This window comes from Colobus angolensis, unplaced genomic scaffold (genome assembly GCF_000951035.1).
Source record: "Colobus angolensis palliatus isolate OR3802 unplaced genomic scaffold, Cang.pa_1.0 Scaffold55, whole genome shotgun sequence".
Taxonomy (NCBI): domain Eukaryota; kingdom Metazoa; phylum Chordata; class Mammalia; order Primates; family Cercopithecidae; genus Colobus; species Colobus angolensis.
In genome coordinates, this window is record NW_012119043.1 from 7,628,491 (window position 1) to 7,649,118 (window position 20,628).

General features: G+C 47.1%; 1 protein-coding gene across 2 annotated transcripts in view; it reads left to right on the forward strand.

Annotated features, from left to right (window-relative positions):
• Window positions 1-20,628, forward strand: part of CLEC16A (C-type lectin domain family 16, member A) — a 233,890-nt gene that overhangs the window by 107,268 nt on the left and 105,994 nt on the right. For both annotated transcript variants that reach the window (XM_011961400.1, XM_011961399.1), the window contains exon 18: window positions 7,898-8,018. In XM_011961400.1, coding sequence (XP_011816790.1) covers window positions 7,898-8,018 — 121 coding nt within the window. The remainder of the gene's footprint in view (window positions 1-7,897; window positions 8,019-20,628) is intronic.

Below are 20,628 nucleotides of genomic sequence, written 5' to 3' on the forward strand. Positions count from 1 at the left end.
AGTGAGCTGTGATCCAGCCTGGAGTGCAGTGATGCTATCATAGCTCACTGCAGCCTCGAACTCCTGGTCTCCAGCCATCCTCCTACCTCAGCGTCAGTAGCTGGAACTACATGCATAAGCTACCACACCTAGCTAATTTTCAAATGTTTTATGGAGATGAAGTCTTGCTAAGTTACCCAAGCTAGTCTTGAACTCCTGGCCTCACGCCATCCTCCTTCCTTGGCCTCCCAAAGTGCTGGAATTACAGACATGTACCACCACACCCGACCCACACTCTACCTTCTTTTGGTTCACAGTTCATCAGGATTTTTCTTACCACTTCTATGAACATATAGCCTCTGTTATGAAGTAGATCAATTCAAATCAGTTCTTCAGGTGAATTTCCTCATTAAATTCTATAACCATCCTAGGAGATTGGCACTATTATTATCCCCATTTTACAGAGGAATAATTTTTTTTTAATTTTTTTTGAGACAGGGTCCTACTCTGTCACCCAGGTTGGAGTGCAGTGGTACCATCTTGGCTCACTGCATCACACTCTGCCCCCCGGGTTCAGGAGGCCCTCCTACCTCAGCTTCCTGGGTAGTTGGGATTACAGGTGTGTGCCACCACACTCGCCTAATTTTTGTATTTTTTGTAGAGGTGGGGTTTTGCCTTGTTGCCAAGGCTGGTCTTGAACTCCTGGACTCAAGCGATCCACCCATGTCGGCTTCTCAGAGTGCTGGGATTACAGGCATGAACCACCACGTCCTTCCCACAGAGGAAGAAATTGATGCATGGAGAGGTCCAGTGATTTGCTCAAGGTCACCCAGCTAGTGAGTAGCTGAGCCACAAGTCAGCCCAGGCAACGTGGCCCCCAGAACCTAGACTCCTAGGCATTCTGACCTGCTGCTTCCCACACTGCCTTCTTCAGATCTGCTAGCTCTGCTCAGGACATTGGGACATCAAAAACAGCCCCAGTCCTGAAGGAATCAGAGCCTGGAGGGCAAAGTGGGAAGAGACAGTGGCAGACCATGTGGCTCAGGCCGTTATTCAAGCAGCATTAGATCAGGTCACTAATCTCACCTGGAGTAGGAAGTGGGACAGGCACCAGATAGGGAGGCACAGGCCCAGAGACAGGTGACACATTCCGGCACTTCCACGGCGGTGACTGCAGCTGGAGCCCACAGTGGGATGTGATGAGGCTGGGGGTGCTGGCGGGAGCCAGATCACGGGGGCCTTGGAGCCCCTTGAGAGCCTTGGCTGTCACCTCTTAACACTGTTTCATGACCTTATGCCCTGCTAGGCAGGGGCAGATGGTCCTGATCCATAGGCGAGAGATGGGAGAAATGCAGGGGCGAGTTTGTCAGGCATGTGGTAGAAGGGTGGTTGCTTCCTGTCTACTCTGAGCTACTGTCTCTTCATCTGTCAGGTAAAATGTGCCTGCCTTTCCAGAGTTATTGTGAGGACTCAGCAGCAAGCCAATGGCAGGTCTTGATGATAGTCTTTTTGCCCTTCACGTGTCACATAGTTGCAGGTTCCCAGGGCTGTGCTGGCCACCTCCCTTGTCCTGGATAGGATGCACAGCCCAAGTGGCTAGCTGAAGCACAGAGACCTGGAATATCTCACCTTCCCTAGAGGCTCTTTGCCTGTCTGACCAGTTTCCAAAAGCAACTCTCAAGTCCTCCCAGGGTCCCTGGGTAGCAGAATGGTATAAAAGAGGCCAGGCTACCTCAAAGCCAAGGCATCCACTTTAGAAAAGCTTCCTTTGTGACTTTAAGAATTTCCTTCTGAAGGGTAGCTTTGGCCACTCATCTCACTACGGTTCCTGTTGCAAGGGAGCCATCTGGAATCATCCAGAAGCTTAGCTCCTCGAGCCCACTTCAGAAATCAGAACACACCAATGTGCTTTGAATTTGAGCTACAGGAAGTTACATGGTTTAGCAAGCAATTGAGGGGTTATGTGGTTCGTTTCAAGTTTTTTGCTTGTATCCAAAGAACATTCCAAGCTACCCCTTTGGATTCAAAGGTTTTCTTTCTTTTTTTTTTTCCACCAAGTAGACTTTTTAAAGGAGGCTGATCCTTTTCAGAAACTCCACCCTTTATTTTCCTTAAGGATTTGTCAAGGAAGTTCAAACAATTCTTACTGGCAAATCATTCCTAAATATTCATAGATTCATCAAAGAGCTGCTAAATTCTTGCTATGTGCCAAATACTGTGTTAGCCTGGGGAGTGAAGAAATGAGCGAGCACACGCCCCTGCCTTCTGGACCGCTCTTTTTACCTAGAGAGGTAAAATTTATTAGCAAGTAAGAAAATAGCAGGTTTGGTATCAACCCACAGTCAGAGCTCTAGAGGAAAGAAATAGCCAGGGCTGAGGAGCGGTCCTCCTGCAGATAGAGTGATCCGAAGAGCTGCTCTGCAGAGGTGATCTGAGCTGAAACCTGGGGGATGAGGAGGAGCCAGGAAGGTTACAGTGATAAAGGAGGCACTTTCCAAACAGGGAACAGCACACGTCCGGTCCCTGAGATGCCACCAAGTGTGGCGTGTTCAAGGAGCATAGTAAGTGAGGTAGGGGCAGGGGCAGCGACAGGAGAGGATGGTGGCAGTGCTTTGCAGGCTGTGGGGAGGCATCTCACCATAACGCCGTTTCCCGTCTTGCTTTTATTTTAATTTTTTTTTTGAGACGAGTCTCACTCTGTCACCCATGCTAGAGTGCAGTGGCATGATCTCGGCTCACTGCAACCTGCACCTCCCAGGTTTAAGTGATTCTCCTGCCTCTGCCTCTAGAGTAGCATGAGCCACCATGCCCAGCTGATTTTTAAATTTTTTTTGTATTTTTAATAGAGACTGAGTTTCCCCAGTCTTTTGGTCAGGCTGGTCCCAAACTCCTGAACTCAGGTGATCCACCCAACTTGGCCTCCCATAGTGCTGGGATTACAGGCATGAGCCACCGTGCCCAGTCCCCTCTTGCATTTTAAAAACCACATCACTTTTTCTTTCTTTCAGCGTAATTGTTGAACATATTCTAGGTGTCAGGCTCTGAGCAAGATGCAAGACTAGATGGTGAACAAATAATATAAGACCAAAACAGCAAGGGTGCCACTGAGCCATGCCAGCTGAGAAGGGAAATTCATGTTGAAATGAAGCTCACTGGAGCTGTTGGGGTCCAGTGAGAACATTCAAGTAGAACTTCGGGCTGAGGCTGGATCCACCTCACATGTAGGGGGACCTGATAGAAGCGGTGAAGAAGGAAAACTGTGGTGTCAGACCAACCGTGGGTCAAATTCCAACTCCAGCTGCATGACCTTGAGTGAGTCACTCACCCTCCCGGAGCCTCAGGTCCCTCATGGGTCTTGCCTCTCAGCTGTTGCCTAGAGAAGAGCGTGGCTGTGAAGTGACAAGCCCGGGGCCTGGCACACATTAAGCGCTCAGGAAGCATTGTCTGAACAGAAATGGAGCAGTCTGGTATTTAAGGTGGGAAAGAAATAGGGTCTTTCATGATCTAAATCTACCAAAGCTTAATACCAGAGAAAAGAGAGTTAGGAACAGGATTTTTTGGTGAATGTCAAAATCCAAGTTGAAGCCACTAGCCATCTGTATATAGTCATCTTGGAAGCGGTTATGAAACACCCGTATTTGCACGAGGTTTTATTTGTCCCCACATTGTTTCCCTGTTCCTTTGTAAAACCACAAGCAGTTTTTGTGTTTATCACTATTGGCCTTGAGGAAATAGAATATTTTGCTTTACTTTTTCGATGTGTATTGCACATTAAAGAAAATACAATAGCATCTCCTACAATTTCAAAAGTAAAGGGAAAAGAATTTCCCATGATTTCATCACCCTAAACAAACAGTACTTAGACATCTGTTGTGCTCCTCCTAAAGAGAGTGTACCATGGTCTTGCTTTGATCCCTTCTTTTTTTCTTTTCGTCGTAGCACAAGAAGTTTTCATGTTGTCATAGTTTAAGTCTGATTTCTTATGGCCTCATAAAGGTTTATCTGGCATTTTCTTGCAAGTAGACGTTTTGGTTGTTTCCAGTATTACATTATTTTCAACTAAACTATAATGAGCAGCTTCATGAATACAGTGTTTTTCTTTCTTTTGAATTATTTCTTTAGGATAAGTTCCCAGAAGTGGAATTTCTGATCCAAAGGGTATGAACATGTTTTTTTCATGACTCTCTGCATATTGCCAAATTGCTTTCCCGATGGATTGTGCCCACAGTAAACTGCTTTGGCACTCTTTTAAGAATGACTGACTTTCACAGCTACATGGCCTCAGTGGGCTTCTCACCTGAGTGACTGTCGCCTAAACTAGGCAGCTTGCACATGCAGCAAGGAAGCAGGAGGGTGAAAACCAAGCCTTTGTTCCAGGCCAGCTCCTGGGCTCGGCACATCACCAGTACCATCCCGTTGTACCTGCATGGTGGGTGCCCCATTTCCACAGCATAAGCCTGGGCTTGGGCAATTCATGTGATTACCAAGCCCCAGTTTGTGCCACAGTGTGTCCAACTACAGAGCCACCCACCTTCCCTTGCTCATTGGACTGATTCCTCGGAGACTGTGAGTTTGTCAGAGTTTGCTTCCAGACTCACTGAAGCAGAGAAACTGGAGAAATCTCTTTATATTTTAGCTTGGTCAGCTGTCATCCTTTTCACAATCTAACCTCTTCTTCCTGGGTCTGTCCTTCCTGATATTCTATGGAAGAATCTGAAAGAATAATAATTTCTTTTTCCTTTTTAATAATACTTTTAAAATTGCATCTCTATTTAACAAAGAAAAGCACTCAATAAAACCCTGGGTCCCAAGCCGTAAATCTTTTGGAGGTCAAGGAGTGTAGTTGCAAGAACAGGGAACTTGGAATCCAGTTATTCACTGAGTGACCTTGGGCAGGCTGCCTGTCATTGCTCGGCTTTGGTTTCCTCATCTGTAAAATAGGAACCACACAGGGTCATTAAAAGGCTTAAATGAGACGATACTGTACAGCTGGCGTAGTACCCGGCAGGCCATGGGGAATCAGAGTGGTTATTGTTTTGGGGGTGGTGGGGTGAATTTTATGGCTCTTATGCTCGTCGTTTAGCTTTCTTTTGTGAATTTACAGAGTTGTGGGGCTGCCCAGTGTGCCTACCAGGCCCTTATAACCCCCCTGCCCCCACGGGAGCCCAGGTTTTGCCTCGAGTGGAGCTCCCTGCCCTGTGGGAATCGCCCCTCCTCACGTTCATGGGCATGGCTTCTCATGTGTCCTTCCTTCTCTCAGGAGTTGGGGCAGGAACCAGGAAAAACATTGAGGGATTTTATTGTACAGTCATCCCACGGTATCCATGGGGAATTGGTTCTAGGACTCCCCCAAGGATACCAAAATCCACAGATGCTCAAGTCCCTTATATAAACAGCATAGTGTTTGCATATAACCTATACACATCCTCCTGTAGACTTTAAATCGTCTCTAGATTACTTATAATACAGAGTACAATGTAAATGCTATGTAAATAGTTTGTTATACTGTATTGATTAGGGAATAATAAGGAAAAAAAATCTGTACAAGTTGAGTACAGATGCAACTATTTTTTTTTTTAGTATTTTTGATCTACAGTTGGTTGAATCCACAGATATGGAACCCATGGATACAGAGAGCTGACTGTGTGTGTTTTATATTCTATTTCATATTTATGATGACGATTGTTATCTATGTGTTGTTTGCAGGGCAAAAGCAGATATTGGCCTATATTGGGAGCCAAAATCTGAACTTTTAAAGTATTTATTGGAAGGTTACAGTTTTTCAGAGTGATGGCCTGCAGAAAGCCACATGTTTCTGTTTTCTCAGCCAACCCGCTCTGGTCCTGCGTGAGTTATTTGCCTTCAGAACCCTGAGAGAAGTGGGGGTTTGGGCACAGAAATGAGCGTCTCCTTGACTTGGACCTGGCTGTCATGGGCCTTTTCCTTTCTTCCTCATCCTCATGGTCAAGACTCCGTGGTCATGACTCCTTATCTGAGAGCTCAAGCTGCCAGATACTTCAAGTGACCACCCACGTCTTGGGCTTTCTGTACTTGGGCTGCCATGGATGTTTAAGTTTCCTGGTGCACTTGGTTAAGTGACACGTGTCATACGTTCCTGAGTTCACACCCAGCTCAGCCACTTAGCAGATGTGTGAGCTGAAATTACTGCCCCTTTCAGGTCTGTTTCTTCCTCCATAAACTCTTCAAGTTACAATAAGGTGCCCACAGTTCCTGCCACCCCATAGTTGCTTAATAGAAGTTCTTTTGAATTTTTTAATGGAACTACACTTCTTTTTCTTCTGATTGTTACAGATGTCTTTACGAAGACTGTACTTTTAAAAACTTAACAGTCAGATACGAATGCTACCACCACCACCATCATCATTGTAACATAAGAGCTGATCTTTCTCCAGTGGTTTATAGTTTACAGAAGACTGCACTGTCTTAGCATAGGGCCAGGAGATAGGATTGCTCTTCCAGTTTCAACATTAGGAGATTGTTCCAAGGTCTCCCACTGGTTAGGGCCCAAGGCAGCACTGGGTGTAAGCAGGCAGGCTGACCAGCTCCTTGTTGCCTGGGGTATGAGGAGGCAGTGTGAGTGCACCTCTTTTCAGACAGTAATTTGGCCCCTTTCTGGTTTTGGGAGGCACACTGCTGTATAGAGGCCACCTCCCCTCACCTAGGTCTACACTGCAGCCCTCAGAGCCATGAACAAGAAGACCCAAAGGCGCACTGGGATTCACCTTTGCAGCTCCGTAGTGGTGACAGCGGTTTGTCCCCGCCACCCTACTGTGCTGGCTGCTTTCCCTCCTGCGTTATCTCAGAACCTCCTAGCAGGCCTGCGAGCTATCATGCCCATTTTACAGATGAGGAAAAGGAAGCTCACAGAAGTCAGGGGACTTGCCCAACCTAGTGCAGCTGGGAATCCGATGTAGACCTCGTGTGTCTGACTCTGGAGCTGTCCCCATCGGGCACTGCACTCTCAGTCAGGCCCAGCAGCTGTGCATCAGGGAGAGAGGCCTGCAGGTGGCCTCTTATGTGGACTGCCCCTCTGCTTCCTGGCTCTGGTTGGTGGGCAAGCCTGTTTTGGGGCTGGAGGCTGCTTTCTGCACACACTCCTCCGGCTGCTGGGACTCTGCTTTGTTTCTGCTCTCTGAAAGTACCTGGTGGCCACACAATTCTGACCAGACACCACTTCCATGGCCAGGAATCCGTGTGCTGGTGGATCGTCTCTGCCCCTGTTCTGCTGGCTAGGAGAGCCTGAGGGGCATTCTCGGAGCCAGGATCACTGCAGCACACTCACTGTTGTAAGACTAAGGGACCGGGAGTTGAAGAGACTCACCCGGGAGAAGGATTTTCCTCCGGTCTCAGGCCCTGCAGCCCACAGGCATTTCATTTCACCCTCTTCTGTCTGCCCCACCCCCATATTCAGTAGATAGAACCTTGAAACGCTTTTGGAGTGTTTGGGTTTTCCAGAGCCCATGCTGCTTTGGTTGGGACAGACTTAGTGTCTAGCCCTTGCTGGAAGCATGGCCTGGGGCAGGTCCCTTCACCTTCTTAGGTCTCAGTTGCCCGGTATGTGAAATGGGCCTGACTGCTGGGCAGGGCTATTATGAAGGTCACCTGATACTTGGGGACAAGGTCCTGGCAGATGACAGGTGCTCAGTTAGGTAGAGTAACCCAAACCTGAACCTGTGGATAACTGAAAACAGGTTACTCTGCCTTTGAATTTTTTTTTTTTTTTTTGGGGTCTTGTTATAAAAGCAAGTACCAGAATCACAATACCCAAAGAGGTGGGCTTTATCGTGCTTCTTTTTTTTTTTAATAGAGAGTCATTGTATCATTTCTTGATGTGGGGCATCTCGCTAAAATGACTCTGCAATCTCACTCTTCTCTGCTCTCTGAACTGTTGGTCCAGGCCATCCGGGTGTTCTTCATGCTGCGTTCCCTGTCACTGCAATTGCGAGGGGAGCCGGAGACGCAGTTGCCGCTGACTCGGGAGGAGGACCTGATCAAGACCGATGATGTCCTGGATCTGAGTGAGTTGGCTGCTCTGAGTCACAGCAGGGGGCTGGGGTACATGGGACACGGGGCACCACTCTGCTGATTCACATGCCACTGGGAGGGTCAGTGTGCCACCTGTATTTTGTACTGTCATTGAGCTGTGACCTTCAGCCAGCGGTGTGCATGTCCCATGCAGGTTTTGAAGAAAAGGCCCCTGGGTTCTCTGAGGTCAGTTTGAAGGTTCTGCTGTCACAACCAGCTGGTTCTCTAAAAAGTATCTGCAGAGCAACTGGGGGCTCAAGCAAGGGTGAACAAACTCCAGGGTTCCTGCCCTCCCTATAAACATAGTGGCATCAGTTTGGTTGGTTTTGTATATTAAGGCTTTTCTATAGGATTCCAATGATAAAAGTGTTCTGCTGCTGAAGAAAGAAACTTATAAAAAGCAAATCACCTGTGTTTAGGTAAGGATGAAGGTTTTGGAGGCTGGAGAACCATGTGCTCAGCCTGTAACCTTGAGCTACTTATTCTGCTGTGTAGTGCCTCATTGTTCTCTTCTGCAGCATGAGGCTGAGCTTTAAAGGAGACAATGGGCATAAAGCCTGACCATGTTCCTGGAACCTCTCTCGTATTTATATAGCTTTCTCTTTCCTCCATATTACAGGGCACAGGCACTCTAACGAGCAGCATGGTTTTCTGTTTCTTAAGGGCATTGTGGTATATCAGAAGTCTTTGGTTGTAAGAGACAGAAAACCCAACTTAGGCCAGCTTAAGGAAAAGAGAGGGAAATTGGCTGATGTCACTGGGAAGTCCAGGAATAAGCTACCTTCAGGCATGGCTGGATCCAGGTGCTCAGACAGTGTCCTCAGGAAGCTGCCCTCCTCCATCTCTCAACTCTTCTTTCCTCTGTTCTTCCTCAGGAGGGCTGTCACCAGGTAGTGGCAAGATGGCCATCAACAGCCCCAAGATTTGTTCAGCCAAATCTGATGGAAAGACAGCTTCTTTTTCCCTTTAATTCTCTAAAAGTCTGGGTAGAGCTGTTATTGGCCTAGCTTGGGCCACGTGACCATCCCTGAACCAGCCAGTGGTCGGAGGAATGTGACTCACTGATTGTCTAAGCTGGGGTTGCATGCCCAGCCCTGGAGCTGGGAGGGAGGGCCAGTTATTTTTGAACCCTATCACCTGAGAGAGGGAAGAGGCGGCCCTCAAAGGAAAATCACCGAAGAAGGGATAGTGGCTGGGTGGGCAGAAACAGAATAGGGCCACTCTCTGTAGCATTGTTGTTGCTGTTTTAAATCAGCTTTATTAAGGTATAATTTACATACAAAAAAATTCCCCAAGTGTTAGTGTATAATTCAATGAGTTTTGACAAAACTATAGAGTTGTGATCTAGACCCTGCTTTGTATTCCCTTGAACAAATGACTAGACCCCCACAGCCTCCATTTCCTCTCTTGTAAAATGAGACGGTCTTTCTTAAAGTACAGAATTGTTTTCAGGATTGAATGAAATAGAATACGAAATATCACATGACCAAGCATAGTACCTACCGTGTAACTGTACTTAGCAAACTGTAGTCAGTATTGCAGGAGGTCATGCGTGTGAAGAGCATAGCATGCTGCCTGACACATAGAGGTTCTCAGTGAATGAGTATTGTGTGTTACCTGGTTGTCTAGTTTCTTTTTCTGACCTTCTTGTTTACGTTTTATCTTTCCCTTTCTTGGAAGAATAAAGCAGCTGGGACACCTCTCTGCCCGCTGCCCATCTCCTTTGGCCCTTTCGCCCTTGAAAAATGACCACAGGGATTTCTCTGAGGGTTTAAATTGATCAAGTTGACTGCAAAGAATCATAACCAGTCTTTCTCTGATTTGATTCAAGGAGAGAAAGAGCTTGCTTTGGGTGAGGTGTGGGGGTGGGAAGGGGACACTTCCTCAGGGCAGCAAAAATGTTTGCACCCGTGAAATGGAATTAAATTTTATGCTGGGAATTCACATTCCTTCCCTCCTCCCCCTAGAAATGGCCTGCTGGAGTAAAGGTTAAAAGTTTTTCACTTATCAATTTTAATTGATTAGATTGCTAGTTGAGATCATTTAACTGAGCCTTTTTGGGTAGTTGGCCATTAAGAAAGTAATGGCTCTTTGTCTTTGCCCAGCCTGATTGCAAAGTATGTCTTTTGCTAAGGGGGGTGGCAGAAAATACTAGGGACTATGGAAGCACATGGTGCTAGAATAAGATATACCTGTGTTGTTGGTTTGTTTGTTTGTTTTTGTTTTTTTGTTTGTTTTGTTTTGTTTTGATGGAGGGATTGTAAATGCTGGAGCTTCTCCTCACCTTCCTTTGAGGGGGAAAATCACCCTACTCTGCAGTCTGACCAGATGCCTTCCGTGTATACAAAATACAGGTGAAGGACAGGTGAAGCCATTCTTGCTTGCTGCATGGCTGGGCTGGGCATGTTTTTGTCTCCCTGATGAACTTGAGAAAGCTGACTCAGGGAAAAATGTTAGGGACTGCTCACTGTTTACCTGACTCGATGTGGTCTGGTAGGCTTAAAGGAGTGCTGTCTCCACACAGCAGGAAGAGGTGGCATAAAGCGTATTCACTGCCCTTGTCACACTTCAGTGAGAAATGACAGCATGAAGGATATTCCCCAGAAGCCACCACAAGTGCTTGCTGACCAGCAGCAGGTCTCTCGGCTGGGTGTGACAGCCGAGCTCTGGCATAAAAAAGGTGGCTGCTCATGGGAATCATCAAAGAAGTGGCCACCACTCAGGAAAGAGGCAAACTGGTTACGCTTCAAGTGAAGTCTGTTTTGTTTTTTACTAGAGAGGAAAGTGGCAGAGGGCAGAGGTCAGGAACTGGCAGCTACATGTGCCACATCTGCTGGAGTGATTGGGGGCTGGGGTGGGAAGGAAGAGAGAGAGGGAGGGAGGGAAGTGGAAGGAAGTTGAAGGGAGGGAGAGATTGGAGGAAGAAAGGGGAAGGGAGGGAAGGGAAGAGGGAAGGAACTAGATAAAAGAGTCGATTTCTAGAGAAAATAGCTGCATGAATCTCCATACACCCAGCCCTCAGCTTCAACAGTTTTTACCATTTAGCTAAGTTTTGTTTTATCTGCCCTTCCATCTGTCTATTTAAAATATACCATCCACCCACACAGTGTGTTAAAGCAAATGGAAGACTTCATATTATTACATCTAGAAATACCTCTCTCTAACAGAGAAGTACTTTGTATTATTCCTTTTAATGGAATTGGTTGCCACCATTTGCAAACTGAGTGCTTCCCCAGCCCCAGCTGCTGCTTTGGGCTGGAGGCCAGGGTGCAGGGGCCCATAGACAGGGCCTGTGCTCACCCGTGTGCTGCTGCCCTGGTCTTGTTGACATTTGATTTTGCAGCCGCTGGCGTTATTGGAGTAATCAGCTTTGTAATCCTCCCCAGAGTCTTCATGCCTGTGAGGCTCAGTAGTCTTACCTTTGAAATGGTTCTAGGGCTGAATGTGGTGACTCGCACCTGTAATCTCAACACTTTGGGAGGCTGAGGTGGGAAGATCACTTGAGCTCAGGAGTTCAAGACCAGCCAGAGCAACATAGTGAGACCTTGTGTCTACTAAAATCCAAAAAAAATTAGCCAGTCGTGGTGGCAGATACCTGTAGTTCCAGATACTTGAGGGGCTGAGGTGGGAGGATCTCTTGAACCTGGGAAGTCGAGGCTGCAGTGAACCCTGATCGTGCCACTGCACTCCAGCCTGGGCGACAGAGTGAGAACTCTCTTTCAAAAAAATAAAACCAAAACCAAAACATGGTTCTAAAAGACTTTCCACAGAGCTCAAATGAGATAACATGTAAAGCTCACAGCGCCATGCTTGGCACTTAGTAGGTACTCAGTGAGTGGGAGCTGGCTACTTCCCTGCTGCAGCTGCTGAACACACAAGCTGAAACTCATCCTGCTGGGCTCCACGGGGCTGGCATTTTCTGCTTAAGCAACACTGTGAGAACAATATCCTGAGACATTCAGGTATCGCTCGGATGATGGCACTGTTTTGAGGATTAAGAAAGATGGCTCTAGCTGCTTTGGCCAGAGGAAGGGAGCTGTATCCCTTCTAGGCTGTGAGTCTCACTCACTCCAGTGTGCCTCCTGACCAAGGACAAGCAGGCTTTGAGGAGAAACCACAGATTCCTTGGGATTGACCTCAGAGCCTCCTTAAAGGATTCTTGCCTGTTTCCAAATATCATGAGCAACCATAGTAGGGGAGAAATCTGTGCATTATCCATACACCCCAAAGAGACACCTGGCAACCAGGCGTGTTCAGTGTCCAGTTTCCTTTCAGCCTATTCATGTGGGCACCTGACATTCACATAGTTGCAGCCGTAGCATGTGCTACTTGTATCTAACTTGTATTCTGATTTCTAAAATCCGTTTGTGAAGCCCATTCAATGAAGACCCACTCATGCATTCAGCTATTTATTGAGCACCTGCTGTATGCCAGGCACAGTGCTAGGAGCTGAGATGTGAGAGTGAGCAAAAGCCAGACTTCGCTTCTGTTCTTGAGGTGTTTCCAGTTGTAGGGGGAGGCGGAGGATGGAGGGAGCGACCACTAACAGGTAAGTTAAGTAAATGCATGATCACAGACTGATTGGGATGGCTCTGTAGGGGTGACGAGCAGGGTCCATGCTAGAGAATAACCGGGAAGAAAATCCTCACGGGCTGGTTAGGGAAAACCTCTCTGAAGAGGTGCTGTGCCAGGAGGGATCAGAAGCTTCTACGAGAAAGCACGGAAATGAAGACTGCCTTTTAAGTATGGCAGAGGTGAGGCTGAGGTGAGAGAGCGCATGCCATGTTCCAGGGTCCTCACCGAAACTGGAGTGGCCGGCACACAAGTAGCAAGAGCGGGTCAGTGTCTGGGAAGAGCCAGATCTCAACTCCAGGGCTTTCTCACAGAGACATCTGTCTTAAACGGACACTTCTACAGCTGGCACTGCCTGATCAGATGGTCCCAGCAGGGGCCTCCCAGTTGCACTGGGGGCTGGAAAGGCCATGCAGCAGGGTGGTGAGGAGCATGGACTCAGGGGCCAGACTGTGCCGGATGGAAGTCCCAGCTTTGCTGCTTTCTGCTTGCCAGCTGTATTACCTTAAGGGAACTGAGTCTTCCGGCGCTTCAGTTTCCACAGCTGTGAAGCAGGACTTGCTGGGAGGAGTAGATGAGTATTATCTGTGCTGTGCCTAGAACAGTGCCTGACAGAATTGCAGAGAGGCCATTTAGGAGGCTGTGGCAGGGGCCGGGGTCAGTGCTAATGGGCAAAGAGGGATGGGACAGTCTGGGTACAGCATTTTGTGACAGTTTGCAGTGGTGTTGCTGGAGAGCTCGGTTAACTCTGAGGTTCTGAGCTTGGGGCAGTCCAGGTGGCAGGGGCTGGGAGGATGGTGATTCTGTCATCAGCAGGGCTGATCCTGGAGGAGGAGCTGGTTCCAAGCAGCAGGTGCTGAGGTTGGTGGGGCGGCCAGGTGAGAAGTGCTGTGAAGGAGCTTGGCCGGGATGTCCAGGGGATGTGGGGGCAGGCCGGAAGCCTCCTCCCTACTTCATAGATTCAGAACTCTTGTGTTTAGTAGCCTGCGTGATACTCTGTTGTCTGAGACTTCTGACATAATCATTGTGCAGTTTTGGGTCATTTTTACTCTTGCCTGGCATAACCTAGCTGGCTCTTCCTTGAAAGATCCTCACGACGGGGTGTTAGATCACGTGGTGTGTAAGGGAAGTCCCAAAACCTGCAGAGAAACATCTGTGAATACGCAGACCTCTGTACACTGGATCTGAGCACTCTCCCAGGCTTGGACACACTTCCCAAAGTCTGGGGGCCTGGAAAATACTCATAAGTACAGAATAGTAGGCCCCAGCCCTTAGGATTTCATAGCCCAGAAAATCATCAAAACAAAAATAAAACAAAGCTTTTGGGGACAGATCGGCAACTTTTGTTTTGTTTGTTTACCAAGTAGTTATTTTTTAGAAAAGCATTTATGAACAATCATTTCATAAAAGACATTATTATTACCTTTAATATTGTTAATATTGAGTAGGTAGCACGTCATTTCGGAACGAGGGCCAGTCTTTCCAGGAGACAGTAGTGGCAACTGTGTACCCACATACTGTGCTTTAATGAGGAGTGGGTTTTTTGTTGTTGTGGTGGTGGTGGGTGGTTTTTTTTTTTTAAAAAAGCAAGTACTCACCAATTACTGTAGTAAAAGCCAGTGTCTTCGTCTTTCCTAGCTCACAGTCTTATGGGGAAGGCAAACCCCAATCATGGCAGCACAGATCAAAGTCAGATGGCCACCGTGTTTCCTGTTCTAAGAGCAGGTGACGGGGTTAACCTGGTTGGAGGTCAGAGAGGCTTCTAAGGGAAGGGCCCATTTGAGGGCTGCAAGGGGGGATATGGGTGCCAAGAAGTGGCACAGAAGAAGCAAAGGTCCTGGGGCCGATGGGGATTTGGGGAAGATGAGAGATGGCAGTGTGGCCACAGGGTCGGGGAGTGGGAGGGTGGAGGTGGTCGGCAAGATAAGGCTGGGTAGGAAGCCATGCAGGCCCTGTGGGCGTATCAAGCGTTCAGGGTTCTGTTTTAGAAACAGGGAGAAAAGTTTTTACCTGGCTGATGTGATCAGATTGGTAACTCACAAGGCCCTCTCTGGCCTCAGTGGAAGAGATTTATGGGTCAGGGCAGTGTTACAGCAGGGAGCCCCATTGGGAGGCATGAACTACAAAAGTGGTGTTCACCAGCTGGCATCCACACCGGGCTTGCACACTCTGGTTTGCTCCAGAGACTTGTCTTGAGTGCTGCTCTGTCCACTCTGTGGCCTAGGTACAGGGGCTTTTATTGCACAGAGGTCCATCCTGTTGGATCCGGCTTGTTCTCCAAACCGTGGTACCTTTGAAGCTAATTATTAACAGCAACCCAACTGTTTGAGTTGTATTCACCTCCTGGCAAGGCAGGCCACTGTGGACCTTCCCTTTGTTCTCCTTCTGGCTGTTTCCAGGCCAGGACTTGCCTGTTTAAAAGTCAGGCTGAGGGTATGGAGGAAGCCTTGGGTCCCAGACAAATGCAGACTGAATCTCAGCCATGCTTCTTCCTAGCCATGTGGCTTTGTATAAATCTATTCCCCTCTCTGTGCTTTAGTTCCTTCATTAATTAAATGAGAGCAGTGATGCCCATCTTTGCAAGATTATTGTAAGGCAGAACAATAAGGTGGATATAGAGGTTGCGAACGGCTAGTCCTCAGGCAGGTGGACCCACACATGTAACTTCATGGCCAGTAAAGCATTTGCAAGCAAATTTTATGTTAGTTGCTAACATTTTAAAATCAGGATGTTTTATCGTAAAAACCTAGCTATCGCTTTGAATATGAGAGGGTGACAGTCTATCCACGCAGTCTGCATCCCCACAGGCAGCAGCAGTCAGTTGCTCCTCTTCATGGGGGTGAACCTTTGTCCCAGCTGCCAGAGTCTCTGCTGAACTCCAGACCTGTGTACTCAGCTACCTGCTCAGCATTTCTTGGTTACCACAAACACAAGACGTGAGCTTTCCCAAAAAACCTGCCTCCCTGCAGGCTTCCAGACTCAGTTGGTGGCAGTTCCATGCTGCTGGCAAAAACCACAGGCTCATCCCTGACTCCCCTCTCTCTCTCAAGGTCAACTTCCAGTTGGTCAGCAGACCTATTCAGCTCCTGCAAAATACAGTCAGCCCTATGTGTTCTCAGGTTCTGCATCCAAAGATTCAACCAACCACGGATTGAAAACATTTCTATTTTTATTTAATTTTAAAAATTTATTTATTTTTTGAGACGGAGTTTCGCTCTTTCGTCTGGGCCGGAGTGCAGAGACACAATCTCGGCTTACTGCAACCTCCATCCCCCAGGTTCAAGCAATTCTCATGCCTCAGCCTCCCAAGTAGCTGGGATTACAGGTGCATGCCACCACATCCGGCTATTTTTTTTTTTTTTTTTTTTTGTATTTTTAGTAGAGACAGGGTTTCACCATATTGGCCATGCTGGTCTCAAACTTCTGGCCTCAAGCAATCCTCCTGCCTTGGTATCCCAAAGTGCTGGGATTACAGGCATGAGCCATTGTGCCTGGCCATTTATTTATTTTGAGACAGGGTTTCACTATGTTGCCCAGGATGGAGTACAGCAGTGCAATCATGGCTCACTACAGTCCCAACTTCCCAGGCTCTGGTGATTCTCCCACCTCAGCTTCCCAAGTAACTGGGACTACAGGCACGCACCACCATACCCGGCTATGTTTTTGTATTTTTTGTAGAGACAGGGTTTCTCTATGTTGCCCAGGCTGGTCTCAAACTCCTGGTCTCAAGCAATCCACCCCCCTTGGCCTCCCCAAATACTGGGATTATAGGCATGAGCCACTGTGTCTGGCCTTTTGTTATTACTACTTTTTCTTTTTTTTTTTGATACAAGTTCTCACTCTGTCATCCAGGTTAGAGTACAGTGGTGCAATCATAGCTCACTGCAGCCTCCAACTCCCAGGCTCAAGCAATCCTACTGTCTCAGCCTCCTGAGTAACTGAGATCACAGGTGCGTGCCACCATGCCCAGCTAATTTTTAAAAAAATATTTTATAGAGACAGAGTCTCACTATGTTTGAGACCGGGCTGGTCTTAAATTCCTGAGCTTAAGTGATCCTCCTGCCTCAGCCTCCCAAAGTACCAGGATTACAGGCATGAGCCACCATACCTAGACTGAAAATATTATTAAAAAACAACAACAACAAAAAATACAGCCTCCCAAGGTACAGGGATTACATTCTTGAGCCATTGCACCCAGCTGTGCCATTATCTTTTACCTGAATTATTGCAGTAGTCTCTTGCCCAGTCACTAGCTTCTGCTTTGTACCCTAGAGTTTATTCTCAGCAGCATGAACTGTCTTCCTTTTAAACTAAAAGCCTGATCGTATTATTCATTTGTTCAAAGTGGGCTCCCATCCCAGTCTGAATAAAAAACAGAGACCTTTACCCCTGAGCCTGATCACCTCCCTGTCTCTGCTTCCTTGCTCTTCTTCAAACATTCCTGGCATGTGCCCATCTCAGAGTCTTTGCTCTGATGGTGCCTTCTCACCAACCCCAACCTGCAAACCACTTGTTCCCCAGAACAAATACCCTGGAGGGCACCACGAGGCCCATCAAAGCTCACATGCGAAAACCATACCCCAAATTCTTGCTCCATGTTTGAAATCCTGACCACATCGCCCTCTTTGTTTATTCTTTATTTGTGTATGAATATGAATATCATAAAGATTCTGCAGGATCCCACTTCCTAGCATTCTGCGTGCTTCACCCCAACTTCTTTGCAGACAAGAGCTTTTAGGCAGAGTGGAAGTCCCTAGCTATTTTCATCGGATTGCCTGGAGATTAGTTTCCAGCAAAAGTATTATGAAGCTCCCCAAGCAAGTATGTGGTTTGACTGTCAGTCCGTGAAAATGTGAGCTCATTGATTTGTTTCTCTTGCAAAACCAGTACTAGTTTTGTGGTCCTGTCTGTCAGTTCTGGAAAATTCTCTATGTTGGCTTATTTTGCCGATGGCTCAGGCATTGTCATGTGCCTCTCATCCTAGTGAAAATGAGAAAGTGGCATAAATGAGAAACACAATGAAAAACAAATCCAGAATGCGGAACATTCTAGAAGACAGCTGACCTGAGTTTTTTAAGAATGTAAATGTTGTGGAAGACCAAAAAAGATGGGGAGGAAGGTAGGGGTACTGTTTCTAGATAATTGAAACAAAGAAACATGACAGTTGTCAGCCTGGATTGATCTTGGATTGAGGGGGAAAAGTAGCCTTAAAGGACATTTTTCTGCAAACTGAAAAAATTTGCATATGGATTGTGATTGAGTGATATAATTGAGGTCAATATTACATTTCTTTTTTCTTTCTTTTTTTTTTTTTTTTAAAGAGACGGGGTCTTGCTCTGTTAGACAGGCTGGAGTGCAGTGTTGCAACCTGAAACTCCTGGGCTCAAGTGATCCTCCCACCTCAGCCTCTCGAGTAACTGGGACTACAGATGTGCAGCACCACACCTGGCTGATTTTTTTTTTTTTTTTAAGATGAGGTTTTGCCCAGGCTGGTGTTGAACTCCTGAGCTCACGCAGTCCTACCTCAGCCTCCTGAGTAGCTGGGACTACAGGCAAAACCCCTGCCCTGGCTAATATTACATTTCCTGAGTGTGATAATGCCATTGTGGTTCTGTGGGAGTATGTTCTTGTTCTTAGGAAGTATGGGCTGAAGTGTGTAGGGGTAAAGTGTCTGATGCCTGTAATGTTGGACTGATTCAGAAGATAAAACTGTGTATGTGTGCGGGTATAATGAGAGCAGATAAATACAGCCTACTGTCAACAAGTGATGAATCAAGGTGAAGGGTACATGTTTGTCTATTACACTGTTGTTTCTTTTTGAGATAGGATCTCATTGTGGCACCCAGGCTAGAGTGCAGTGGCACAGTCTTGGCTCACTGCAGCCTCGAACTCCTGGCCTCAAGCGATCCTCCCACCTCAGCCTCCTGAGAATCTGGGACTACAGGCATGTGCCACCGTGCCTGCCTATTTTTTGTGTGTGTGTGTGAGACAGAGTCTCGTTATGTTGCCCAGGCTGGTCTCGAACTCCTGGCCTCAAGTGATCCTTCTGCCTTGGCTTCCCAATGTGCTGGGATTACAGGTATGAGCCACCACACCTGGCCTATTATACTATTCTTTAAACTTTTATGAGAGTTTGAAAATCTTCAAAATAAAAAGGAAGGGACAAGAGAGAGAGAGTCTGGTCCTTGAAAATCCAACATTTAATAGATGGGGAGTATAATGTTTAGGAACTGGAGTCCCAGATTTAGAAAAGCCTGGGTTTTAATTCCTTCTGTGTGACCTTGGACAAATTAGTTAACCTCTCTGAGCCTTTCTTCCTTATGTGTTAAGTGGGTCTAATAGTGCCTACCACAGGACTATTCTGTAGAGTAAAAGAGAAAAATCCATCAGAAATACTCAGCATTACACTAAGTGTACACAGGTATTTGTAATAGAAACAGTGGTTACAGTTCATCCTCTTGACTGCGTATTGGGCACTGAAATATGTCTGTTCTCTTTGGAGGGTTCTTTGTACTAATCCTAACAAAGCACAGCCTCATGACTGCTTCTGTCCAGGGGACACATTGAAAAGTGGAGGAGGTTACACAGCCTCGTTAACTAGATGATAAGGTTCTTGGAAAGATGACTTTCAGGAAAGTGGGTGCCGTCTGATTGAAGAGCTGAAACCACAGGGTGGGGTGGGGACTTGAATCAGACCCAGATGGCTCCTTGGGGGCAATTTAGTTCAAGCATCCAGGCATGGGGCCCTGGAGGCGCGGTTTGCTTAGTGCTGACTCTGAAGTGAACTAATGTTAAGTGAAACCCGAGAGGCGAGGATGTACATGGCGTTTGAAGAGTTGTATTGCAAGGCAAGTGTGGTTTTGTGGCACTTCGGCCTGTTCTCTGCCCCCACCCCCAGGGCCCCATGTTTTGTCTTTAAAGGAAGCAGAGTCCGCAGTCCTTATGGGGTCGCTCCACAGGTAGACATTTAATGGAGCAGCTGCCCATCACCCAACCTGACTTGGAATCACTCGCAACCCTCCTCCAACCTCACAATCAGAGGGGTCATCAACTCCTTGGGTTCCACAGCTCTGCCCCATCCCTGGTCTGGCCTCTCCACACCTCTCCCCTGCCCAGTATCTCCCCCATTCTACCCCAGCCCATGGCCTTGCCCCACGCTGCTTCATCCACCCTGATGCCCAGTGTGTAAAAGGCGCCTAACCCGCCATCATGTCCCTGCTTGTAAACTCTCACATCCCCTCAGTGCAGCGGCCCAAGCTACCCTCAACACTCCTCTTCTGCCGTGTATCTTGCTGCATCTGCCAACTCAGTGCCCAGCGCTGCTCACAGGCTCCTGAACATAGCCTGCCTGCTCTTGTCGTCCCTGCCTGGATGGCCCTCCCAGCCTCCCTCCTGCTCTATGTGCCTGGTGCACATTTCAGACATGCACTTACCAACTGTATATCCGTAGGGCCTGGCACAGGGCCTGGCACATAGTAGACACTCAAAAAAGGCTTCTTGGATTGAACTGATTAAAGCTTTAGCAGTCACTGTAATTATTCATAAACACTGAAGGACTTTCATTAACATAGAAGTAGCATTTCCAAATCTCATCTTGAGTAATTTCAGGCAGTTGGATCGCGAGTTAGAAAAATAATGTTTGTTCATCATTACCATGCATTTGAATAGTCAGGTTCCCACTGCAGACTTTTTTACCCCTCTAATGAAATATACCAAGTATCTTAAACCCATCTTGGCATTTTCTAAAAATGTAGATTGTTTTGATTTCAACAGTTGAGCTACCCCAAATTATTTAACCTCTCTCTAAGGGCTAAAATGTTCCTCTTTTCTTTCTTTTTCTTTTTCTTTTTCTTTTTCTTTTCTTTTTCCTTACCCTACTTTGAAACAGGCACCCTGAACTTGGGACAGACTGGGAAGAAAATCTAGTTTCAGTTAAACCACCAATTCTCTAAGGAACTGGAAAACATGGAAATCATAATGTTTCCCCTCTCTCTATGAATTAAACTTCTTCCCTGTGTACTTGATGAATAA